The sequence below is a fragment of the Erpetoichthys calabaricus genome, chromosome 7, assembly GCF_900747795.2.
Source record: "Erpetoichthys calabaricus chromosome 7, fErpCal1.3, whole genome shotgun sequence".
Classification (NCBI taxonomy): domain Eukaryota; kingdom Metazoa; phylum Chordata; class Cladistia; order Polypteriformes; family Polypteridae; genus Erpetoichthys; species Erpetoichthys calabaricus.
In genome coordinates, this window is record NC_041400.2 from 184,454,678 (window position 1) to 184,482,377 (window position 27,700).

Consider the following 27,700-nt stretch of genomic DNA (forward strand, 5'->3'; position numbering starts at 1 on the left):
TGGATTCTTGATTTCTGTACTCTGCATTTCAACTGTTCTTTGGATTTCATATTGGTACTTTGTTTATCTTGGATTGTCTTTGCTGGCAACTCCTTTTTGTCATCAACAGAGCTACACTGCTTAACAGAGTCTTTTTGAAAATAATTATTTTATTTTAAAAGGATCCTTGTTTGCCTTTATTACTAGCTAGGGTTTGATAGTGAAATCCCCCTCTAGTGGATGTCTTTTAGGACTTAACAAGTTTTGTAATTCTCAAGGTACATAACAGCAGAACAGGCCAGTTGTTGGGCTAAAGAATGCCCTGGAAGTGAGAGGTTTGGTAGCAGGCCAGTAGATAATGATGCATGGTTCCATCCTCTGAATGGGAAAATGTTGCCTGGGAGGATTGGCCACAATCTGTTTGGACCATAGGGGGTGAGACCATGTTGCCCTTTTAAGTAAGGCAGTGAAGAAGTCAGCCAAGTAGTGTGGACCTATAAATGCTGTGAGGTGTTGTGATTTTAGGGGTCTTCAAAGAGAGAGCCATGGCTAGGTGGCCCAAAAAACGTATAGACACACCCTGTGTGAGGGACGGCCGAGAACATTACCTGGCTGGGACACCCTCAGAGTGGAACTCCAGTTCCCATGATGCAATCTGGGAATCTGTGGGCTGCCATCTAGCGATCAGGGGGAGACAATGCCCTGTGCATGTTATCTCCCCTGGATCGTTAAATAACAGCCCTCCTGGATTGTGGCAGTGCCATGGATTCCTATATGGCCATCATGGGGACTGGAGGTCTTTGGCTCAGCCCTGTAGGGTTCCATGGGCACTGCCAGAGGGTGTTGTGGGAACTGGTGAGCACTGCTTTGTCAAGCTCCAACCTAAACCGGACGTGTTCCTGTGCCATAAATATGGGAATCTGGAAGTATTGTCAGGTTTTATATAAAAGACGCTGTCTGCCACAACTCTGGGAGCCAGAGTCAGAAGGAGAAGGAGGATGAAGCTTAAGTGAGGAGTGGAGAAGGCAGAGAGAGAAACAGAGGTGACAAAGAATATGACTGTGAGCTGAATTGAATTGTAATTGTGATTGTGCTTGTGTTGGGGGAAACTGTTGCTAGTGAAGAGTTTCCCACAAATGAAAAGTATTGGTACTGAAGCACTTGTGTCTGAGCCTGTGTGTATCAGGTGTTTGGTGAGCTGAAGCACCCCCTGGTGGCCAGACATGAAATAATTGATTTTCTTTTTTTTCTTTTCGTTTTCATAATTGGCAATTATGTAGTTTTGGTTAATAGGTTAATTGTTAGGATGAGCAGTGGGACCTCTAATTAGGTAACAGTCCTTGGGGGCTGTAATCACCCAAAGGCTATTTAAATTGATGGTTGCTACTGCATTCTTGCAGTGGGCTTTAGTGTTCCAAGTAGTTTCTTTCTATTTTAGCTGTCTTTTGTCCATTTGTTTTGGTCTTTTATTTTAGAAATTTTGACTGTATTGCTCTGGATTTAGACGTCAGAATATAGAATTGCGGTCTATGAAATTAGTTGCAAGTGTCTGATTGTTTTTGTTTTTCCTAGATTTTTAAATTTGGACTTTAGTACTGGTGAGTGAATCCAGCACAGTTTTGGTTCACATGTAGTACATTAAATTCATTATGGGTTTTCCTCTGGGTATTTCATTTTTTTCCTCTCATGTTCCTACTGATATGCCATCTAGATAACTGATAATCCTCCATCGTCATTGTATTAGTGTGACTGTCCTTGTGTGTGGACCCTGCAAGGGACTGGAGACCCATGTTGGGCTGCTTCCTATCATGTATGCAGTGCTTCTGTCATACGCTCTGGACTCTGAACTGGTTTATGTTGTTATGCAGTGTGGCGGACGGCAGGGGGTCCTTGCCCGGCCGGGACGCCGCTATTATGGAAGGACCAGGGGGAGAGAACATATTCAGGGCATTACCTTCCCCAGAATGCTAAAGAGCAAACCCCCTGGCTTGCAGGGGGCACCTGGATGACTACTGAGACTTTTGGTGTAGCACCTCCACCACAAACAGAAGTGCTGCTGGAAGAAGGTCATCAAGTATCTGGAGCACTTGGGTCATCAAGTACCTGGAGATCTGGGTGTCCTATAAAAGGGGCTGCCTCACTCCATTCAGGGAGCCAGAGTCAGGTGGAAGAGGACAAAGCTTACTGGAGGAGTGGAGGCAAAGAGAGAGAAAGAGAGAGGAAGAGAAAGAAGAAGAGAACTGTGTTTGTGTTATGCTTTGGACAAGAAGATGGGGGTTTGGAGCTTGGAAGCTCAGACCTGCTGTGGCCCATGGCCACTGCCAGGGGGCGCCTGGACGACTATTGAGACTTTTAGTGCAGCACCTCCGCCACAAACTGAAGTGCTGCTGGAAGAAGGTCATCAAGTATCTGGAGCACTTGGGTCATCAAGTACCTGGAGATCTGGGTGTCCTATAAAAGGGGCTGCCTCACTCCATTCAGGGAGCCAGAGTCAGGTGGAAGAGGACAAAGCTTACTGGAGGAGTGGAGGCAAAGAGAGAGAAAGAGAGAGGAAGATAAAGAAGAAGAGAACTGTGTTTGTGTTGTGCTTTGGACAAGAAGAAGGGGGTTTGGATCTTGGAAGCTCAGACCTGCTGTGGCCCATGGCCACTGCCAGGGGGTGCCTGGACGACTATTGAGACTTTTGGTGCAGCACCTCCGCCACAAACTGAAGTGCTGCTGGAAGAAGGTCATCAAGCACCTGGACTACTTCTGGGTGTCCAATAAAAGGGGCTGCCTCACTCCATTCAGGGAGCCAGAGTTGGGTGGAAGAGGACAAAACTTACTGGAGGAGTGGAGGCAAAGAGAGGAAGAGAAATAAGAAGAGAAAGAAGAAGAGAACTGTGTTTGTGTTGTGCTTTGGACAAGAAGATGGGGGACAAGAAAAAAAAAATAAAAGTGTGTGTGTGGGTTTGGGCAGTGGGAACGCCCTCTAGTGGCCACAGCAGTCAATACTTTATTCAGCATAAAAAAACAACAAAATAGAGGGAGAAGCCACAATGTGAAGTGGCAATACTGGAGGGTGTCAGAAAAAAGCAGAAGACACAGAACAAAAACAATCATTTAAATTTGAAATTCAAGCTAATCTCATTGTCAAAAGGTAAGAAGTAAACATTCCCAAATCTTCTGTTATTTTTACTTTATAACTAAATTTGGCAAGCATTATTTCTTGTGAAAAAGAATGAATGCTCGCATACCATACACGTTACATAAGAAGGTAGTGCTGTCTCAGTTTTCCCACATGAGTTCCATGTTTGTTGCATGTTGTTTTTTGTTTTTCTATCTGATTTTTATTATTATTATTTTGATTAAATTTATTATTTTTTATTACTTTGCCATTTTGAATGCTTGCTTCTGGTCACAGGTGTGGCCATATTGTATATTGTGTATTAGCAATGGTGCTGTTGCTGCTCATGTATTCCATGTCACTGCATGTGACGCCAGCATCCCACAGATATTTAAGAAGGCATCGCTGTTGTATAAAGTAATCACAAATAGGTATAAAGTGTGTGTGAGGCTTACACAAAGAAGGCCTTCAATGAATTGTCCATATGTAGCCTCACCCCTAGGTGGCCAGCCTCCAACTACTACCTCTAGGCTTTGGCCTAACAGGCCCAAAAATGGGAAACTGCCTTTAAAAGTCCAGGAAGACTATAAATGTTCAAAATAGATCAAAAATGTTTTATAAGGGGAAGCTCAACATCCCAGCTTTTAAACACCAGTTTGTTAAGACAACCCAAAACCCAATTTTTTATAAATAAATAATTTATTGTAGAAAAGCAAAATAAGTACAAAAATTGGCAAGAAGAATTTCTCTAAAAAGGCAATCCAATGATAAAAATCAAAAAAATCTGAAAAATAAATCAAACACAGGCAATACTCACAAAACTCCAACACAAACTCAATGATCCAATTCTGCAACCCCCTTAATGATTTCAATATATAAAGCCAGAGGGAGGACCCAGCAACAGTGATATCAGGGTAGCCACGTCTACTGAGGACCACACCCACGGTAATCCTTGAAATTAATTGGGAGCACATTGCCACACCCACCACATGCTGAACCACCTGGACTGGGACCTGAGTGCAGAAAGTGACACCTCAGCACCACACTGGAACAGTCAAGTCAAGTCAAGTTGGAGAGCATGCACTGGTACCCTATACCTAACCCTCAGCACCACACTGGAACAGTGGGAGGCTTTTTTTTAACGGTGGCTGTGCTGGATGCAGACTAATGTCATACCCAGGATTAAGCAATTTCAGGTTAAGGGCCTTGCTCAAAGGCCCAATGGAGTAGAGTCACTTCTGCCGAGTCACCTCCTCCTCCAAACTATGCGACTTTTCAATTCCACCCGGGGGGGTAAACGTTAACATTATATAAAGTTATTGTCTGTTTTTACCTGCATTATTATCAATCTTTAATTTAATATTGTTTTTTGTATCAGTAAGGTGCTGCTGGAGTAAGTAAATTTCCCCTTGGGATTATTAAAGTATCTATCTATCTATCTATCTATCTATCTATCTATCTATCTATCTATCTATCTATCTATCTATCTATCTATCTATCTATCTATCTATCTATCTATCTATCTATCTATCTATCTATCTATCTATCTATCTATCTACATAATTCGAACCAGCAACCTTCAGACTGCTAGCACAGATCGTTAGCTTCAGAGCCTCCACTACTTTATGTTAATGATAGTAGTAAATTTACCTTAGTTTGCTTAGATTTGAATTTGAATATTATGTAGCTTAACACAGATAATGGAACATTCTACTCCACCACCTATAAGTTGGAATGTCCGTAATGTTAGCTCTGTGTGAGAATAGAATAACCCTTAGATTGGAGTTAGACAGCTAGCTATATCAATAAAATCTATTATTATTATTATTATTATTATTATTATTATTAGAAAGAAAGATGAACTGTTAGGAATCTAGGGTGAAATAACATATTGTAAAGAAAACTTAACAGATGAATCCTAGATTCTTAATCCTCAAGCAGAATATAATAAGTTTCCATTATTCCCCCTTTTTACATACAGTATATTATCATATTTTTTCCCTTAGCTTTTGTGTGATTCAAAAAGATTAATCCGATTTCAAAGCGCCATATTTTTATAACCGTGGGGTGCCTAGGAACCAATCACATACCAATTGAAAGAGAGTCATAGAGTTTCTGACTGCCATCGGAAGTTGGCTCCGTTTCTCAACAACGAGCTCCCTCGTCGCTGGATTAGCCGTAAACGAGCCCACGGTTTGGCTTTCAACTTCTGGCTATGTATCAGAGTTCGCTTGCAGTACCGATTTATTTGCACGAATCCGAGAGACACGCAGCGGGCCAAGGGGAGCGGGTCAGGACCCTCCTCACTCATGTGCCATCCTTGGGGCATGTACCTTACATCCTCTTAGCTAGCGAATGAGAGAACTACTTAACGATTTAGATCGGGTTTTTTTCTATATTTTATTTGAACATTCTGGTTGATTTTGCAACTTCTCTCATCCCGCTAAGTATCATAGATTTATTTCTGAGAGTCTGAGAGACACGTAGCAGGCCGTTTGGCTTAGGGCCCCTCCTCAGGGAATGTTCCTTACCTCTGCTAGAGAACGAGAGAACTACTTAACGAATTTAGATTGGGTTTTTATCTATTATTTGCTTGAACATTCCGTTTGATTTTGCGACTTATCTCATTGCACTAAGTATCATAGTGCGCTTGTGGTACCGAATTATTTCTACGAATCCGAGAGACACGTAGCGGGCCATTTGACTTAGGGCCCCTCCTCACTCACATGCGAGCCTCAGGGAATGTTCCTTAACTCTGCTTAGCTAGCTATTGAAAGAGAGAACTACTTAACATATTTAGATCAGGTTTTTATCTATTATTTGCTTGAACATTCCATTTGATTTTGCGACTTCTCTCATCTCACTAAGTATCACAGTTCGCTTGCAGGAGCGATGTATTTGGGCTAATCCAAAATAGAGGTTGTGGGCCGAGGGAAGGGGAAAGTGTGACGTCAGGAGTGGGGAGCCAGGGAGGGCCCTCCTCACTGTTCTGTTTTACTACTACACGGACAGAGCCGAGGGGGACGGCTAGTAAAGAATAAAACATGCATTGTGGAGAACTGGAAATCTCCACGGGTACAGTTAGAAACATGTTAAGGATAAATTTCACACAAACATTTTCCTCACACAGAGACATGGAATAAGTGATCAAGTAATGTGGTAGACAGTAGGACTTTAGGAACCATCAAAACTCAACTTGATGTTATTTTATGAGGAATTGAGTGGGTAGGAGTGGCAAGCTTTGTTGGGCTGAATGGCCTATTCTTGTCAAGATTGTTCTAATGTCCTAATTTGCCAAGGGAATATTTTATTATATACTCTCTCACCGCTTCACCACCCAATAGCTCATGTCTGGTGAGCATACTGGCACAAAATGGCCGCCGTCACATCATTCAGGTGGATGCTGCACATTAGTGGTGTTTTAAGTGGCCCCCCACTCACTAAAGCACTTTGAGTAGTGAGAAAAGCACTATGTAAATGTAAAGAATTATTACTATTATTATCATTATTATTATTACCAAGGGAACAAAATAACAGAATAATAATCTGAAATGTGGAGGCTCACGAAGTAGTTAAGAGAACAATGGCTGTAAAGTGCTGCTTTCCTCATTTCTTATGATTTAAATGTATTGAAATCATTTGTTATGGTACGGTGTGAGTGGAGGCTGCTGGATTTACAGGGGAGAAAGATGAAGTCTGACAAAGCATGTGCTATCCGGTGGTGGACTAAAAATAGCAATTTGCTGTTTCTCTGCTTTGGATCAAAGACTAGAGAGATAACCGCAACAGGCAGGTTAATTAAAATGACACGGCAGGCGTTGGCAGGCTGGTAAGATGCAAGCTGGATGCTGTCACATGCCAGAAAGTGAAGGCATACAGTAAAGCAGGTGTGCAGATGATGCAAATTTGCATAAATGATGTGTTCGGGAGATTGAAACCAAGTAAACGTATAGTATATTGCATCATATTAGTTTCATATGTCACATGTTAAAGTCTCTTTCCAATCTCTTAGAGAGTGTCTTTTATATCTTTCTGTCTCTCCATTTTGTTGCGCCCCTCATCTCTATTTACAGTGCCTTCAGAAAGTCTTCGGACCCCTTCACTTTGTTCAGATTTTGTTCTGTTGCAGCCTTGTGCTAAAATCATTTCAATTCATTTTTTTCCCCTCGCCAAGCAACATGCAATACCCCGGGATGACAAAGTGAAAACAAGAGTTTAGAAACCTTTGCAAATTTGTTAAAAATAAAAATGGAAATATCCCATTGACATAAGTACACTTTAGAACGTTAGTACAATCCAGACGAGAACAGGCCATTCGGCCCAACAAAGATCGCCAGTCCTTTCCACTTAATTCTTCTAAAATGACTTCAAGTTGCGTTTTGAAAGTCCCTAAAGTCTTACTGTCTACCACACTACTTGATCACTTATTCCAAGTGTCTATCGTTCTTTGTGTAAAGAAAAACTTCCTAATGTTTGTGCAAAATTTACCCTTAACAAGTTTCCAATTGTGGCCCCGTGTTCTTGATGAACTCATTTTAAAATAACAGTCCTGATCCACCTGACTAATTCACTTCATAATTTTAAACACTTCATTCATGTCACCTCTTAATCTTCTTTTGCTTAAACTGTAAAGGCTCAGCTCTTTCATCTTTCATTCATAACTCATCCCCTGTAGCCCCTGAATCAGCCTAGTTGCTCTTCTCTGGACCTTCTCTAGTGCTGCTATGTCCATTTTGTAGCCTGGAGACCAAAACTGCACCCAGGACTCCAGATGAGGCCTCACCAGTGTGTTATAAAGCTTGAGCAGAACCTCCTGTGACTTGTACTCCACACATCAAGGCGCTATATAACCTGACATTCTGTTAGCCTTCTTAATGGCTTATGAACACTGTCAGGAAGTCAATAGCTTAGAGTCCACTATGACTCCTAAATCCTTCTCATAAGGTGTACTCTCGATCTTCAGACCTCCCATTGTGTATTCAAACCTAACATTTTTACTTCCTAATTGTAATACTTTACATTTACTGACATTAAATTTCATCTGCCACAAATCTGCCCAAGCCTGTATGCTATTCAAGTTCTTCTGTAATGATATAACGGATTCCAAATGATCTGCTAATCCACCTATCTTGGTATCATCTGCAAACTTAACCAGCTTGTTACTTATATTCCTATCGAAATCATTAGCTGCGGCCCCAGCACTGACCCCTGCTGGACACCACTCATGATGTCACCCAATTCCAATCAGGTTCCTCACACCATCACCCTCTACTTCCAGTGTCTGAGTCAATTCTGCACCCATCTACACACCACACCCTGAACTCCCACTTCTTTTAGTTCGATGCCCAAGATATCATGTAGCACCTTATCAAATGCTTCTGAAAGGCCAGATAAATCATATCATCTCCTCCACTTTGATTGTATCCTTCTGTGTCTTCCTCATAGAATTCCAGCATATTAGTAAAACACGACCTCACTCTTTTGAACCCATGCTGTCTGTTCTGAAAAGCTCCTGTTCTTGCCAAGTGTTGCTCAATCTTATCCTGAGTAATTCCTTCCATTAAGGCTTTGTTAAAGCAATTTTGGCAGCGATTCCAGCCTGGAATCCCCGTGGGTCTGATGCATCAAGCTTTGCACTCGTGGACTTTCTAACATTTTTCTCTGCAGATCTTCTCAACCTCTGCCAGTAGGCAGCTACTGCTAGGTCTCCTCAGAGATGTTCAAGTATGGGCTCTAGTTGGGCCACTCAAGAACACTGCCAGAGTTGTCTCTATGCCACTCCAGTGTTGTCTTTGCTTTGTGCTTGGGACTCACTGTCCTGTCTGAAGGAGAACCTTTGGCCCAGTCTAAGGTGCAGAGTACTCTGCTGCAGGATTTTATGAATGATATCTCGGTACTTTGTTCTGTTGAGCGTTCCATCATCCCTGACTAGTCATCCAGTCCCTGCTGATGAAAAGCAACACACTTCATGACGCTGCCACCACTATGCTTCACTATTGCAATGGCATGTCCGGTTTTCTTCTTCTAGATGCTAGAGAATCTTTTTCTTACGATCTGAGAGTTCATAAAACCCAGACTGGAAGAGTGCTGACGTGATGGTTGTCCTTTTGGAGGTTTCTCCCATCTCCTCACATGCCCTCTGGAGCTCAGCTAGAGTGACCATTGGGTCCTTGATCACCTCTTGAGCACCTTGTTCCATGATTGCCCAATTTGACTCAATGGACAGCTCTAGGAAGAGTTGTGGTTGTTTAACAATTTCTTCCATTTTTTGAATTATAGAGGCCACTGTGCTCTTGCTAATTAATGAGCTTAAATCCCTAAAATTCTGTTTTTGCTTTGTCATTATGGGGAACTGAGTGTTGTTTGATTAGGGAAAAGATTAATTTAAATGATTTTAGCAGAAGAGAGAGAGAGAGATGTTAGGAGCAGGCACTGATACAGCGCATTGTCGCACCCACCACACGACAAACCAACTCAGCATCCCAGATTAGGACCCGAGTGTAGCCATGCAATGGTTGACATCTCAGCACCACACTAGTTCAGATGGGCTGCAACAAAACAAAATCTGTAAAAAGGTCTGAATAATTTCAAAACAGTTCGCACAAAAATAGAGAAAAAAGTTATTACACACGCAGGATAATAGGCAAAAAAGAAAATGTAGCTTTTTCTTGTTAAACTTCAGTTATTTTCTATACTTAAAGGATGTGTTGTTTCTCTATGGCACGCTTACATAAGCTTTACTTAATACATTCAGTACGTATAGAACATTCAATAAAGTCAAAGGTCAATGTGATACCGTTTGAAAACTGTGTGCCCTCTGTGCCTTACCTACGGCAATGCAGATCACAAAACTGGGACTAATCTGTAGTCAGAGGGACAAAAATAATTAGAATATTCATTTCAGTTTAGCTTGTGGGGATTATAGTAGAATCTCCCATAGACTACGCATTAATATATAGAAAAACATCTTAACACAACTAAGAAAATACGTCTATCAATTTAACATAACCAAACAACTGACAAAGGGCTGTTATACAGCAGGTCAATCCGACATTCAAACAGATGCAAGGTGGTCAGCCAGGATGGGAGGAACTGGGACCAGTGACTCCCCCTCGTTTTTATTTGCATACTGGGAGGTTCCACAAGCCTCTATGGGCTTCTCCCACTTTGAATGATTGAATGGACAACAACCTTGGGGACTACTGAACAGTCGAAAATAGGGTTGGAAGGAAGAGGCACTTCCTTCCATTAATCTACTGAAAAATATTTCACAATTACGCGATAGATTTGAAAAAAGAAGGCCTGTTCTAACAGAAAACATTGAGCAGTTATGACTGTGGCTCAAACCTTCAGGAGTTCCATCCTGGAGATTGAGTCATGGTTCTCATTCCCACTTCCCATTCAAAATGATGGGCACATTTGAAAAGCCCCTATGGAATTAAGGGGAGAAAGGGGAAGGTGGATTATTTGGTGAAACAACCAAATTGTTGATTAGCAGAAAGAACACAAAGTATATTTTTCTTCCAACCATAATACAGAAGGTGCTGAGTTGGACCCCAAATTTTATTATTTTCTTACACTGTCTGTTATTTCTCTCTCTCTTATATAGTGCCTTTCCTATCTATCTATCTATCTATCTATCTATCTATCTATCTATCTATCTATCTATCTATCTATCTATCTATCTATCTATCTATCTATCTATCTATCTATCTATCTATCTATCTATCGGATTGTGGAAATGCAATCTCAATGCCAAGACTCGATCATTACAGTTTTAAGCACCTGTTTGGTTTATTTCAGGTGTGCTCCATTGTACCTACAGGCTTCTCTGATCACAGTCTGGTGTGTTGTTCACTTCTTTTTAACACGTACAGAACCCGTAGTCCGTACTGGCATTTTAACACAGATCAGAACTTTAAAGAGGTGTTTGTTCATTTCTGGGGAGGCAGGAAGGCTATGAAGAAGGAGTTCACCAGCTTACAACAGTGGTTGGAGGTTGGGAAGAGTCACATCAGGGCTTTGTGTCAGCAGTATACCAAAAATGTCACCCAAGTTTTGCGGACAGAAATGGCAGCTTTGGAAATCAAAATAACTGAATTTCAACAACAACTAGAGAAGGGTCCAAATGAGCAGCTGCAGGCGAGCCTGACTACTGCTAAACTGGGATTGGCCCACCTGCTTGAGATGAGAGCTCAGGTGGCGTTATTGAGAACCCGTTTTCAGCAGTTTACCGAGATGGATGCACCAAGACAATACTTTTTTGGGTTAGAGAAAAAAAACTTGCAGAGTAAAATCTTACATTGTATAAGAACACTCGATGGCAGAGAGACACAAGAGCCCAGTGAAATAAGGCAGGCGGTCCGTGAATTCTATGAACTTCTGTTTGCTGCAGATAGAGATGGTGGCAGTGAAGACCAACAGTCCTTTTTGCAGGACTTACCACAGCTTCCCGATTCAGATGTGGCAGATTTGAATAGTGAGGTAACCTTCACAGAACTCGCCACAGCTCTGGGAGAACTGAAAACAGGGAAGATCCCAGGAATCGATGGCATTCCATTGGAGTTTTATAAAGAGTTCTGGGATGTCATTGGCCTGGACTTGTTGGAAGTGTTCAGGTGTAGTTTTAAAACTGGCTTGTTACCTCAAAGCTGCCGTAGAGCCCTGCTCACACTGCTGCCGAAGAAGTGAGACTTGTGTCTCATTAAGAACTGGCGGTCAGTGTCTCTCTTATGCACAGATTATAAACTTCTCTCCAAAGCCTTAGCTAACAGGATGGTTCAAGTTTTAGGGAAACTGGCACATCCTGATCAAAATTACTGCGTGGCTGGCAGGTCAATTTTTAATAACATTTTCTTAATTCGGGACATTTTGGCTGCTTCAAAACTGTTTGGTTTTCGGACTGGTTTTATTTTTCTGGACCAGGAAAAAGCATTTGATAGGGTCAGTCACTCATTTTTATGGAATACCATGAAGGCTTTTGGGTTTAGGGAATCTTTTATTAAATATATTCGGTTACTTTATAGTGACATTTCTGGTATCATAAAGGTCAATGGTGGCTTGTGCATGCCTTTCAGTGTCAGAAGAGGAGTCAGACAGGGCTGCTCTTTGTCCAGAATGTTGTATGCTCTGGTGTTGGAGCCTTTCCAGGTGCACCTGAGGAAGGTGCTGACTGGTCTCTCCATCCCCAACTGCAACATGGACCCTGTGAAAGTCACTGCTTATGCAGATGATCTCACAGTAATCATCACAGGCCAGAAGGATTTGGACAAACTAACGGAATGTCTGAAGAATTACAGTAAAGCGTCTTCGACTAAAATTAATTGGAATAAAAGCAGTGCAGTGCTGGTTGGGAACTGGACAGGATGTAGTCCTCCTCGATGGAAGGGGGTCTGCAGTGGACCACTGGGGGCTTCCTGTACTTGGGAGTCCATCTTGGAGATGACCACTACATCCAAAGGAACTGGGAGGGTATGTTGGACAAAGTTACAGCTCGGCTCACTAAGTGGAAGTGGATCCTTCCTCAGTTATCCTATAGAGGACGAATGCTGGTCATTAATAACCTGGTGACCTCCAGCCTGTGGCACAAATGTATTTGTCTGCAACCTCCACCTTTGCTTGTTCAACAGATACAGGAAGCGATTATTGATTTACTTTTGGGATGGAAATCATTGGCTACGAAAGGGCGTTTTATTCTTGCTGTTGGATGAAGGACTTATTGACATTAACAGTAGGATTGCTGCTTTCCGCCTTCAGACCATTCAGAAACTGCTGTACCCTGTTGAGCAGAGCCAGTGGATGACCTTGGCCTTCCTTTTTTTTAAACAGGCCAGGCAAATGGAACCTGGTAAAAGTTTACTGCTGTGCCACTTGGATAAGATCAGGACTTTACATGTGCCGGATTTTTATAAAAGCCATCTAGCAGTGTGGCAACTGCTGTCGATGAAAAAGGGCTGTGATGACCTCTCCCCATTTTGGGTCCTTGAAGAACCGCTGCTGTATAATCCTGCTGTTGGCACCGCTACAGGACTTTCTGAAAATTGTATCCATCATTTCATAATACATGGAATTACCACAATAAAGAACATCATTGACTGGGAAAATTACACTTGGAAAAGTGCACAGGTGGTAGCAGAGGAGACAGGAGTGCACTCAGTACGCCTAATGGAGAAGTTTCTGTGTCAGATAAAATCATCACTGGACAGGGAATCCATGACACTCCTGCACAGAATTTTCACCTCACGACTGAAGCCGACTGATGAGACGCCTTTTCCAATTCTTACTGTATCTCCGGCTGCTGAACTGAGGGATGGAGAGACTGATGTTGTTTTAGCCTTACATTCTCTTGAGGCGTTATCTCTGCCTTCGGTGCCAGGGAAGCAGCTCTACAGGATGTGCGTGAAGGTGAACAACCAGGAACAGCTGAGGACACGGAAGACACGGCACACCTTGGAGAGACAAGTTTGGAGCCCCTCAAGGACTGAACCCCTCCTGGAGGTCGTTGTACAAGCCGCCATTGGCCAGTAGGATGGGAGACCTGCAGTGGAGGTTGGTGCATGGGATACTAGCGGTGAACTCCTTCTTATCGATTATATGTCCAGGGGTTTCTGATTGCTGTCCTTTTTGTGGTCTGAGAGAAACTGTTTATCATGCTTTTATGTACTGTGAGAGACTCCAGAGCTTTTTTAGTAAGACAGAAAAAATAGTAGAAGGGCTGGGGGTCCCGTATAATGGCACGGTGTTTGTATTTGGGGTGAGAATTACTAAACACGCCAGAGAAAATAGAACTTAATGAATTTTATTATCGGGCAAGCAAAACTGTCAATATGGAAGACCCGTAAAAACAAGATTACTGGGAGTGGGATTCAAGATGTTATTGTCTTTTTTAGAAAAGTGTGTGAAATTACAATATTAGTGGATTTTAATTTTATAAGCCTATGAATAATTTAGGAAAGTTTAAGGAATTGTGGTGCGTGAATAATGTACTTTGTAAATGTGATGATGATAATTTGCAATTTGTGCTCTGAGTTTGGTGTTTTACTTATTTATAAATTGGGATAATAAATAATACTAAGGATAAGTGGGATTGAAGGGTGGAAACAATGGGAGAGCTTATATAAATATATATTTATTCCAAGAAAAATATGAATATGTAATGGTTTGAAACAGGATATTCATCATGAGGAATGTGTGTACATGTTTTGTGTAGACCTAAGATTGAGTTTGGTTTACTGTTGTGATTTATTTCTGTGTTTATTCAATAGAGTTTGGTTTTAAAAATAAAATATCTATCTATCTATCTATTACATGGTGGCTTTCGTATCTATCTATCTATCTATCTATCTATCTATCTATCTATCTATCTATCTATCTATCTATCTATCTATCTATCTATCTATCTATCTATCTATCTATCTATCTATCTATCTATCTATCTATTATATAGTGCCTTTCATATATATCTATCATATAGTGCCTTTCATTTCTATCTATCTATCTATCTATCTATCTATCTATCTATCTATCTATCTATCTATCTATCTATCTATCTATCTATCTATCTATCTATCTATCTATCTATTATATAGTGCCTTTCATATCTATCTATCTTATATAGTGCCTTTCATATCTATCTATCTATCTATCTATCTATCTATCTATCTATCTATCTATCTATCTATCTATCTATCTATCTATCTATCTATCTATCTATCTATCTATCTATCTATCTTATATAGTGCCTTTCCTATGTATCTATGACAACTGTATAAATACTGTAATAGTTTTGAAGGGCATTTTATTAAATCCAAGCCCTTCATCTAGAAAGTTGTCAGCTGTAATTATTAGAATTCTGACTCTAACAGCCCCCAGACTTCTTGCCTTCTGTGCCCTTCCTGGTCTAAACCTCTAGGGGCAGCATTGCATAATTAAATGTTGCTCGTTCCAAGTTTAAATTAAAGAGTGTTCTGTTTAATGTTACATTAAAGAAGTTTAACAAGATTAAAAACTTAATTAGAGGCTGGAAGCAGACTCTGAGTGATGAGGTGAATACAAACAATTGGAGGGTCTGCATTCCAGTGAGCAGAGGGGCTCTTCAGCTGGCTCAGCGCAGGTCACTCCAGTCTTGACTTGCCTTCCTAATCAGTTCTAAACTCTATTTTCTGTGCCTTCTTAACAGTAGTGAAAGGCTGTTTCGTGATTTTTAAAACAGAAAAAGTATGATCAATAAAGCATTGCAGGCAAAAAAGATGAAAAACAGTGGCATAGATGCAAAAAGAGGCACATAGAGAAGAAGCACATGGTGGAAGCAGTCTGGGAGCAGTGATGAGGTACAGTATGCCGCTGTTTTCTCACAAGTAAATACAATGATAATAAATGAACTTTGTAAATTGTATTTGACAAAATAAGACCAATAATATGGCTCATACTTATGTTGGTGAAATCCAGCAAAGATTTGTCCAAAATAAATAAATAAATAAATAAAAGGTATGATAGAACATGTCATCTGGGACAAAAAAAAGGAGAAAGTGCACAAAATCTGAAAAAAATTAAAAATGAGAAAAAAAAATGTGATCAAAATACGAGGAAAAGCTCTTACCTGCTTCGGTCATTGAGTCATAATATTTTAGCTTGCCATACGTTCCAAGTTCTACAACATCACAGCAAAAGACAAAAGCGTCAGAAAAAAGCAACAATCACAAACAGAAATGTGGAACAAGTACAGCAAGTACAGCGAGCATAAAGCCAGAGCCCTCCGAGCACACTTACTGCACTGCATGGCCGTCGGTATTCTTGATTTTAATCATTGCTGGAAATCACTAACATAAGCCAATGGGCACAGGCAGGAAAAGCAGATCGAGTTCTTTACATATAATTCACCCCCATGCTGCACAACAGTATTTACTTTCTCCAGAACAGCAATGCGATTAAACTTTTTCATGAAGGCATCACCTCTAAGAACAGAACATTTATTGTTATTCAGTGTGTACAGTATTAGTTTCTGCTTTCTTTAAATTGATTATTGTTAACCCTTTTATGTGTTTTTCAAAATGGCTAATTCCATTTCTGGGCTGTGGAGAGCTAAAGCAGCCCTTTATGGAGCAGCAGTCTGCCTCAGTGATGCCACTAATTCAACGAGCCCACCCATCTGTGGGATTAGAAATCTGACAAACGAGAGAAGACCATTCCATCCGTCAGTCGTTCTTAATTTCTTGCCTTTGCTTATAGACAGTAATTCAGTAGAAGGTGTTGTACTGTGTTAGCCATGATGGATGTAGTGAGAAGTCAAGGAAAATGACCCCTTTTATTGGCTAACTGAACAGATCACAACATGCAGGCCTTCAAGGCCCCTTCTTCAGGTAATTACAACCTGCGTGAAGAAGGGGTCACACATGCCTTGAGAACCTGCATATTGTAATATGTTCAGTTAGCCAATAAAAGGGGTCATTTTCCTTGACTTCTCACCGCATCCAGGAATTTATATTACAAAGAACATGGATGGTGGTGCAGTGCATGTTGGGCCGCCATTTGTTCCTTTTTCTGCCTTGGTTTTCCTCCAGGTACTCCATTTGTCCCCCAACATACCAAAGAGCTACGTGTGAGGTTAATTCACAGGGAAACATTGAAAAAAAAATATTTCAATTGCTTCATGTGTTTGTTATATATTCTGGAGTGCGGAATTAAAAAAGAAAACTATTTTTTTCAATCATGTAACAAAAAAACAGTTCTTTAAGCATTAGAACAATCTAGACAAGATTAGACCATTCAGCCCAACAAAGCTCGCCAGTCCTTTTCACTTAATTCTTCTAAAATAACATCAAGTCGAGGTTTGAAAGTCCCTAAAGACTTACTGTCTACCACACTACTTGGTCACTTATTCCAAGTGTCTATTGTTCTTTGTGTAAAGAAAAACATCCTAATGTTTGTGTGAAATTTCCCCTTAACAAGTTTCCAACTGTGTCCCCATGTTCTTGATGACCTCATTTTAAAGTCACCATCTCAATCCACTGGACTAACTCCCTTCATAATTTTAAACACTTCAATCATGTCACCTCTTAATCTTCTTTTTCTTAAACTGTAAAGGCTCAGCTATCTTTCCTCATAACTCATCCCCTGTAGCCCCTGAATCAGCCTAGTCGCTCTTCTCTGGACATTTTCCAGTGCTGCTTTGTCCTTTTTGTAGCCTGAAGACCCAAACTGCACCCAGTACTCCAGATGAGTCCTCACCAGTGCCTCAGTACATTACATATGTAAAAGTGTTGCTGTTGGCAAAAGTGCCACCGTGATGGCAATGACAACGACAGTCCTAGCACAGGGAACAACAAACTGTCATTAGAACATTAGAACAATCTGGACGAGAGCAGGCCATTCAGCCCAACAAAGCTCGCCAGTCCTGTCCACTTAATTCTTCTAAAATAACATCAAGTCGAGTTTTGAAAGTCCTTAAAGTCTTACTGTCTACCACACTACTTATTCCATGTGTCTATCATTCTTTGTGTAAAGAAAAACTTGCTAATGTTTGTGTGAAATTTCCCCTTCACAAGTTTCCAACTGTATCCCGTGTTCTTGATGACCTCAATTTAAAATAACAGTCCTGATCCACTGGACTAACTCCCTTCATAATTTTAAACACTTCAGTCATGTCTCCTCTTGTTCTTCTTTTGCTTAAACTGTAAAGGCTCAGCTCTTTTAATCTTTCCTCATAACTCATCCCTTGTAGCCCCTGAATCAGCCTAGTTGCTCTTCTCTGGACCTTTTCTAGTGCTGCTATGTCCGTATTGTAGCCTGGAGACCAAAACTGCACCCAGTACTCCAGATGAGGCCTCACCAGTATGTTATAAAGCTTGAGCAGAACCTCCTGTGACTCGTACTCCACACATCAAGGCGCTATATAGCCTGACATTCTGTTGGCCTACGTAATGACTTCTGAACACTGACTGGCAGTTGATAGCGTCAAATCCACCATGACTCCTAAGTTCTTCTCATAAGGCGATAGTTTGATTTTCAGACTTCCTACTTTGTATTCAGACTTCACATTTTTATTTCCTACATCTGTAGTAGTAGGGTGTTGTTCTGTGTTAGCCATTATGGATGCAATAACAGATTGTAATCTGTTTAGTTAGCCAATAACTGGTGTTATTTTGCTTGACTTCTCATTTCCTATGTGTAATTCTTTACATTTACTGACATTAAATTTCATCTGCCACAAATCTGCCCAAGCCTGTCTGCTATCCAAGTCCTTCTGTAATGATATAACGGATTCCAAAATATCTGCCAATCCCCCTATCTTGGTATCATCTGCAAACTTAACCAGCTTGTTACTTATATTCCTATCCAAATCATTTATATAGATTATAAACAGCTGTCAATTACAGGTATTTTATTGTTTTCATACTATAATTAGATATCAGTGTTTGAATGTTTGAATTTAACATTTCATAATATTAAACTCTGTTTTTGCAACTTTGAATACCTTCTCAAGAAAATGAACTGCAATGAGCAGCATTGGTTCCTATGTGGGACCTGTAAGTTCTGTGTGTCTTAATTTTCAGCACTCAGGACGTACAAAATTCCCACGCATGGGACAGCAGAGCCAAGAACTGACATGGAGTTCATATAAATGTCTTTTATAGGGTTAGGTTTGAGGAGAATGCTCAAAAGAGCAAGCACTTGGTCACTTGTGTAAAAATATAGCAATTAAAACATCTTCATCCACTTAAAAGTATAGCATTTACATATACAGTTAGGTCCATAAATATTTGGACAGAGACGACTTTTTTCTAATTTTGGTTCTGTACAGTACCACAATGAATTTTAAATGAAACAACTCAGATGCAGTTGAAGTGCAGACTTTCAGCTTTAATTCAGTGGGGTGAACAAAATGATTGCATAAAAATGTGAAGCAACTAAAGCATTTTTTTAACACAATCCCTTCATTTCAGGGGCTCAAAAGTAATTGAACAATTGACTCAAAGGCTATTTCATGGGCAGGTGTGGACAAGTCCGTCGTTATGTCATTATCAATTAAGCAGATACAAGGCCTGGAGTTGATTTGAGGTGTGGTGCTTGCATGTGGAAGATTTTGCTGTGAACAGACAACATGCGGTCAAAGGAGCTCTCCATGCAGGTGAAAGAAGCCATCCTTAAGCTGCGAAAACAGAAAAAACCCATCCGAGAAATTGCTACAATATTACGAGTGGCAAAATCTACAGTTTGGTACATCCTGAGAAAGAAAGCAAGCACTGGTGAACTCAGCAACGCAAAAAGACCTGGACGTCCACAGAAGACAACAGTGGTGGATGATCGCAGAATCATTTCCATGGTGAAGAGAAACCCCTTCACAACAGCCAACCAAGTGAACAACACTCTCCAGGGGGTAGGCGTATCGATATCCAAGTCTACCATAAAGAGAAGACTGCATGAAAGTAAATACAGAGGGTGCACTGCAAGGTGCAAGCCACTCATAAGCCTCAAGAATAGAAAGGCTAGATTGGACTTTGCTAAAGAACATCTAAAAAAGCCAGCACAGTTCTGGAAAAACATTCTTTGGACAGATGAAACCAAGATCAACCTCTACCAGAATGATGGCAAGAAAAATGTATGGAGAAGGCGTGGAACAGCTCATTATCCAAAGCATACCACATCATCTGCAAAACACGGTGGAGGCAGTGTGATGGCTTGGGCGTGCATGGCTGCCAGTGGCACTGGGACACTAGTGTTTATTGATGATGTGACACAGGACAGAAGCAGCCGAATGAATTCTGAGGTGTTCAGAGACATACTGTCTGCTCAAATCCAGCGAAATGCAGTCAAATTGATTGGGTGGCGTTTCATGATACAGATGGACAATGACCCAAAACATACAGCCAAAGCAACCCAGGAGTTTATTAAAGCAAAGAAGTGGAAAATTCTTGAATGGCCAAGTCAGTCACCTGATCTTAACCCAATTGAGTGTGCATTTCACTTGTTGAAGACTAAACTTCAGACAGAAAGGCCCACAAACAAACAGCAACTGAAAGCCGCTGCAGTAAAGGCCTGGCAGAGCATTAAAAAGGAGGAAACCCAGCATCTGGTGATGTCCATGAGTTCAAGACTTCAGGCTGTCATTGCCAGCAAAGGGTTTTCAACCAAGTATTAGAAATGAACATTTGATTTCCAGTTATTTCATTTGTCCAATTACTTTTGAGCCCCTGAAATGAAGGGATTGTGTTAATAAAATGCTTTAGTTGCCTCACATTTTTATGCAATCGTTTTGTTCACCCCACTGAATTAAAGCTGAAAGTCTGCACTTCAACTGCATCGGAGTTGTTTCATTTCAAATTCATTGTGGTAATGTACAGAACCAAAATTAGAAAGAAGTTGTCTCTGTCCAAATATTTATGGACCTAACTGTAAATACACTGTATTGCCAAAAGTAGTGGGATGCCTGCCTTTACACATACATGAACTTTAATGACATCCCATTCGTAATACAAAGGCTTAAATATGGAGTTGGCCCATCCTTTGCAGCTCTAACAGCTTCAGCTCTTCTGCGGGGGCTTTCCACAAGGTGTAGGGGTGTGTTTATGGGAATTTTGGACCAGGAGAGCATTTGTGAGGTCAGGCACTGATGTTGGACGAGAAGGCCTGGATCACTCGCAGTCTCCGCTCTAATTCATCTCAAAGGTGTGGCTCTGTGCAGGCCAGTCAAGTTCCTCCACACTAAACTCGCTCCTCCATTTCTTTATAGATCTTTCTTTGTGCACTGGTGTTTGCCCAGTCATGTTGTCATCCCCAAACTGTTCACCACAAAGTTGGGAGCATGAAATTGTCCAAAATGGCTTTGTATGCTGAAGCATTAAGAGTTCCTTTCACTGGAACTAAGGTGCCAAGCCCAACCCCTGAAAAACAACCCTGCACCATAATCCCCCCTCCACTTGGCACAATGCAGTCAGGCAAGTACCATTCTACTGGCAATCGCCAAACCCAGACTCGTCCATCGGATTGCGTGATTCGTCACTCCAGAGGACACATCTGCACTACTCTCGAGTCCAGTGGTGGTGGGCTTCACACCACTGCATCCGACGCTTTGCATTGCACTTGGTGATGTCAGGCTTGGCTGCAGCTGCTCGTTCATGGAGACCCACTCCATGAAGCTCTCTCTCTACGCTGCACTGTTCTTGAACTAATCTAGAGGTCTGTAGCTATTGACTCTGCAGGAAGTTGCCAACGTCTGCCCACCTAAGCATGTGCTGTCCCCGCTCTGTGATTTGACGTGGCCTACCACCTTGTGGCTGAGTTGCTGTTGTTCCCAATTGCTTCCACTTTGTTATAATACCACTAACAGCTGACCGTGGAATATTTAGTAGCGGGGAAATTTCACAAATGGACTTATTGCACCCTATAACGGTACCAGGCTTGATTTCACTGAGCTCCTGAGAGCGACCCGTTCTGTCACAAATGTTTGCAGAAGCCGTCTGCATGCCTAAGGGCTTGATGTTATACCCCTGTGGCCATGGAAGTGATTGGAACACCTGAATTTAATGATTTGGATGGGGGTCCCAATATTTTTGGCAATATAGTGTATAACAAATATATAATGAAAATATCATAAAGTCATGACATAAAGTTTCAGTTGTCTCATGCTAATAAAATCTTCAGATCCATTTTAAAGACTATAATTTTAATCTGATAAAAAAGCGCAACCAAGAAAACCTTATAACAACAAAAAAAAGCTGCCCCATGCTCGTAGTAAGGTAGATTTCAAATAAAACATGTAAAAATTCTTAAAATATTCTTAAATCCAATTTAAAAAAAAGCACTAAAATGATTGATTTTTTATTTGCTTCAATAAGGAACTTTTAACCTATCACGTCGCTTCTGGTGGGTCATGACCTTGGAGGGCACACAGCTGAAAACTCGGGACACTGCCCTAATGACGGGGGCACAATTTGGCACGGGGTCTGTCAAAATGAAACAAAAAAAAAACAAAACAAAGTGGCCGATCTAGTGCCACAAATCTTAATGACAATAAAGAAAGAGATTGGGGGCATGCACTGATACAGCGCATTGCCGTAGCCACCACACGACAAACCACTTCAGGATCCCAACTTAGCACAGCCTGCAAAGGGTGACACCTCAACACCACACTGGAACAGTGTCAGGGTCTTGATGGTGGCTGGAGTGCTAATCCTGCCACCAGTCCCCTGAGTTTTCCCTGTTAGGCCGGATTTATACTTCACGTGACGCGACGCTGCTGCAGCAAACGCTCCTGCTACGCAAGCGTTGTACTGTTTATACTTGCGCGCGTACTTTACATAAATCTGGAGGAATCCACCAGGTGGCAGTGCAAGATATTATCACGGGGATAACAGGTGCAGCTTCACTGTGTTGTGAATTGCCTGGAACACCCATTAAATTCCGATGACACCTTACCGCAATATCTCTGAAAAGGATGTTTAATGATTAAATCCATCAGCACGAGGCTGAAACAATCCCTGGACGGGGCATCAGCTCATCGCAAGGTGAATACAAGCAGACACATAGACGCTGGAGTCATTTTAGTGTCACCAAATCTGCATGTCTTTGGAAGGAAACCGGGGCACACTGTGGAAACCCAGCAGGAAAATATGACAACTCCAGGCAGGGAATATCAGGAACGTGACTCCCTGCAAGACAGCAGTGCTACCGCTCCGCCACTGTGTCACCCCTATGTGTGTAATTATTAACAGTATTCATTAGTTAAACGAAATTAACAATTTATCTGTAAAATGTAACATACATACGTCAATGCATTTTATCATGAAAGTGATATCAAGTATAAATCTAAGGATTCTAAATGTGCAGGGAGTTGGAATATCATTAAATGTAATATGCTCAGTGTGGTGACCCATTGCTGTTTGCCGCTGCTGTCAGTACTGGAGGAAGCCCCAGAAAAAAAGACGGCACAGAAGATGGTATGTGAGACTTTTAAAATGTATCGTATCATTACGATCGGAAATATGCAACGCTTGAATATAAAACCACCACGAATGCATCTGTATGTCTGCATTTTGCTTCACCACTTCGAACCATTCATCAAACATCGAAGTGCGCACACCGATCTAATAGGATCCGCAAAGCGGCCTTCTGTCACAAGTAGATAGCAAACAGAGACCCTGACGACACGTTCCAACTTTTAGCACACTGCTCCCCCCCGACTTTTTGCTGGTACTTCAACTCACGCATGTGTCACGTAAGTTTCTGAGGTCCTGCTTAGAGGATGCATCAAATGAATGCTGAGAACGTGTGGCAGCCATGATGCGGGCGCGTACGCATTCTGTGTGTGAAGTATAAATGAGCCCTAAGTTGGAGGACCTGCTTACAGGGCCGAATGCTGATTAACATCATACCCAGGATGGAGCAACAATAAAAATACACCAAATAATTCGAATCGAATCGATCGAAATCAGGTGACTAGAACCCTCCCCAATAAAACAATGAAGGAAAAATAAAAAACGTCCAATTGTAACTGATCCAAGCCAGGATCCTTCTGGGGATTTGCTGGCATTCAGGTCCCCGAGCAAATGCATTTAAGCAGATGAGAAACCCCTCCAAAGTGGGGCTTGCAGGTAAGTAAACCTCCCATGCTCTGCACGAGAATAAATTTTCCCACTGAGAAAACATTTTCAGGTAAAATTAAAATATACAGCTTAAGCTAATATCACTAATTACAAAACACAACTTGTTTTGCAATTTTCTTTGTAAGTTTCACTGAGAATTCAGATTTGTGTGAAGCGTTTTGCTCGTCACTCGTTATAAACAGGTTAAACGTTAAAAACTCGTTAGAAAGGTTTGTGGTGTTCTGTATAAATAATGACACAAATCAAAAGTCCGAGCAGGTGTGGGTGCACGTGCACACACCACTCCGGGATTGATTGGGGTGCTTGGCTGATCGAGCATTTACGTGCAAATGAGTGCTGATCGGTCAGGTACCTCATTCTCATTCGGAGTAGGAAGAGGATGATGACAGTTGCGCCCAATCAGGACTATATAGGGAGCTGGCACCACAGTAGAGAGGGTAAGGTCAGATCAGAGGAACCAAAAAATAAATAAATAAATAAAAAACAATATGAGAAGGAAAAGAAAGAAATGAATGAACGGAGGCAAAGGAAGAAGAAAGAAGCAGGATGGTGAGGAACCCGTGAGGTAGACAGTTGGAAGCAGGTGGTTGGGAGTATTAAAGGAAGTGAGCAGCAGGTCTGCACTCGAGTGTGGGGCTGGAGATGGGACACTCCCACTGAGCAACGCGGAGGAGTAGGAGCAGTCCCGCTGTATGGCGCCTAACTTTTGACGTCGACGGACTGGCTGAGGGAGACGTGAGTGGGGTTCAGTGGAGTGGCAGTAGGAACCCTGCTGGTATGCTAGAATTGCTGCTGCTAGACTGTTAACCATCTTTGCTTTATTGGCTTCTGGTGGAATTTAGAATCTGTTTAAAAATTTTAATAATCATCTATAGAGCTCAGCATTGCCAAACACCATAATATATTTCAGATTTTTCACAAAATTGTACTACCAGTCGCCCACTTAGGTCATCTCACCAGGGCCTTCTTACTGTTCCAAGTACTCGGCTAAAGACACGAGGGGATTTAACTTTTCAGTCCGTTGAACCAAAATAACCTTCCATGTGCTTTATGGGCTGCTTGTATAACAGATACATTTAAACAACAGCTGAAAAGGTTGAATAATAATAATAACTGGGTGGTTTAAATGATCCTTCAGAGCAGCCATGAAGAGCTGGAGTGACTGGGAGTTTGACGGCTCCCCACAGAAGACTGGGAAGGCAGCGGGGGTCGAGGAGGCTTGGGAGGAGAGCTCCAATGTGAGCGCGACGGCCATTGGAGACCCAAGCCCAAGTCCAGAGAGGAAGTCTTACCGTAGCCATGGGATGGCAGGGACCCGGACCTGCGGAAGGTCAGCTGTGTCTGTCAGTAGGGCAACTCCTCTGCTGCAAGGCCCGTATGGGATAAGCAGGGGAGCCGCCAGTGAGAAAGAATGCACATGGCTTTTAGAAAAAGACAGTTTCCTGACAGCTGGTTTAAACCTTGTGTTTGGGACTTTATTTATTCTGATTTTAACCTCCATAGAGTCAACTTCTTTTTATTAAATTATTTATTATTGACGAAGCACTGCACTTTCTGAACACTTGTGATTTTTGAACTGGTTTTAATGAAAGCTCTTGCACTTCTCACCACTCCCTTGCTTGGTGTGTTTGTCCTCATCTGCTATGCTCATCCCGGTCATGACTATCAACATTGTCGGGTTCAAAAGACTCCCAAAAATGAAGAGGGAGCAAGGAGCCGACCCGCACTGTCACAGTGAGATGGGGTGTAATGGTTTTTAGCCATTATGCAACACAAAAATGGGGTAATCTGCTAAAACATGTTAGAGATGCCACAATAGTCGAAGCTTTCAGATCAAAATTTGAACTATTACTGAACTGAAATGCTGCTGTATCACCATTTTATTTTCTTCATTTTATGTATTGTTTTAACTTTCTGTCAATTTACTTTCCCTCTATTATTTGGTTGTATTTTATTTTTTTTTCATTGTAAAGCATGATTATTTAATGTTATGAAATGTACTATATAAATAAACATGCTTTGCTTGGAAAGGAAAACAATCTCTAATATGAGAATGACCGGACATTGCAGAGTTAAAGCAATAGTCAGAAAAGTCATGAAATGAAATAAGATCTGTTGGATTGGTTTCTAAATGAGCAGCTGGGTTGGTGGAAAAACCTGCAGCTACTGCGGCCCTCTGTGACTGACGATGATCACCACTGCTTTAAGACATGTTTTGGTTGATTTCAGTTCATCATTTTGAATATTCATTTTAATTATTGTTATGTTTTGCTGGCTGACCCACCTCTGATTTGCAGATGATACTGTACTCAATGCAGAAAGCATTGCTCAACTACAGACCATGCGGAATATTCTAGATTGCAGAGGATCAGCAGTCAGTTTGAAAATCAACCGTACGAAAACAAAGTACATGCGGTCAGATGATGTAGTTCACGGTTGCATTACTATTGACAGGAGGTGGGACATGGAAAAGGATATCTCATGGACAATAAGAGCTGGGTGGAAGGCATTCAACACGTTCAAGGATGTGTTACAAGCGAAGCCGAACAGGACGACTTGCGCTGACCTCTTCAACAGCACGGTTTTGCCCGCGATGCGATACCCAAGCAAAACCTGTGCTACAACGAAGCGGAAAGAGCAACAGCTGATCACAGTGCAGCGGGCCATGAAACAGTCAATGCTTGGAATCTCGTTAAGAGATCACATCCAGAATGAGGAGATCACGGAGAGATCTGGAGTGAAAGATGTGATCACGGAGTATTGGCGGAGAAAACTCAGATGGGCAGGACACATCGCACGACTAAACGATGATCGGTGGACACATGCAGTGGTACTCACGTGAGTGGAAGTGGCCAGTTGGAAGACCCCGACTAAATTGGTTAGACGAGATCCGAAAACGGATGGGATCTACATGGTGTGATGGACAGCCGGCAGCTCATCCCGGCCGACACAACCAGGACGCTAGATGGCGTCTTCCCTGTAGCCTAGAGGTGCCCCATGGGAGTTGGAGTTTAGATTCACAACCCTGCTGGGTACCGTGGGTGCCACCTTGTGACGTTGCAGGATTTTTCTTTTCCATATAGCCCGAAAGTACTCCCAAGTCTCCATCTGACACGGAAGTGCTGACAAGTCACGTGAACAGAAGAGGAGAACCACTTCTGGGTCAAGGACTATATAAAGGACTGGTGGAGACCCAGCAAGTGAGCCGGGAGTTGGGAGGTAGTGTGACAGAGCTGCTGGGAGGAGAGGAGGAAAGAAATTGTATTATTGATTATTGATTTATTGTGTATTGTGGTGGTGGTGCTTTGAAGGCACATTATATTGAGGAAAAAAGAAATGTAAATATTTCCTGGTGCTTTTACCTGGTGTCTTGGACGTTTGTCTAGTGGGTTTGAGGAGCGACAGTGCCTTCTAGTATCACAATGGAGAAGGATGGCAAGAGCAAGAAAGGAATGGATGCAATGCTGTGACCAGCGGTGTCAGACTGACTCCCAATAGTCTGGTTGATTAAGGTCAGGTTGATGTTTGAAATTTTATGTTCTGGACACTACCATCTGATGCTCGATTGTCATAGCCCTGTCCACATTGTTAATGGTTTACAATATGCTGGCTAATTTTTTTTTCTTGTTACCCAACTACTGTTAACATTTGGCTCCAGTTTAATTCTTCTGGTCTTTGAATCATCTGCACTGCTTCTTGACAAAGATTTTTGGTTCACTTTCTGAGGTTTCCTAAGTTACTGTTAATCACTTGGAGTCTCATTTGTAAAAGTTTGTGTGATTTAGAGTGTGAAAATACATGAATGCCAAAAAACAAGAAAATATGTATGGCAAAAAAAATCTAAGTTATCAAACCAGACGTACACACATTTCCAAGCAATTTTCGTTTTTATAAATCTTAATCACCTTGTAAATGTGCATTCATGAACTCGCCTCAAACCCCGCCCTGAAACAACCATATACAGTGGAACCTTGGTTCACGAATGTCTCTGAACACGTACAAATCGGGTTACGAC

At 41.6% G+C, this 27,700-nt stretch overlaps 1 protein-coding gene across 5 annotated transcripts in view; it reads right to left on the reverse strand.

Moving 5' to 3' along the window:
• The window catches only part of LOC114654191 (sodium/potassium/calcium exchanger 2-like), a 335,970-nt gene that overhangs the window by 88,431 nt on the left and 219,839 nt on the right, over positions 1-27,700 (reverse strand). For 2 of the 5 annotated variants that reach the window (XM_051929908.1, XM_051929907.1), the window contains one exon: positions 15,684-15,734. The exons of the other annotated variants lie outside the window; for them this stretch is intronic. In XM_051929908.1, coding sequence (XP_051785868.1) covers positions 15,684-15,734 — 51 coding nt within the window. The remainder of the gene's footprint in view (positions 1-15,683; positions 15,735-27,700) is intronic. 5 annotated transcript variants of the gene reach the window in all.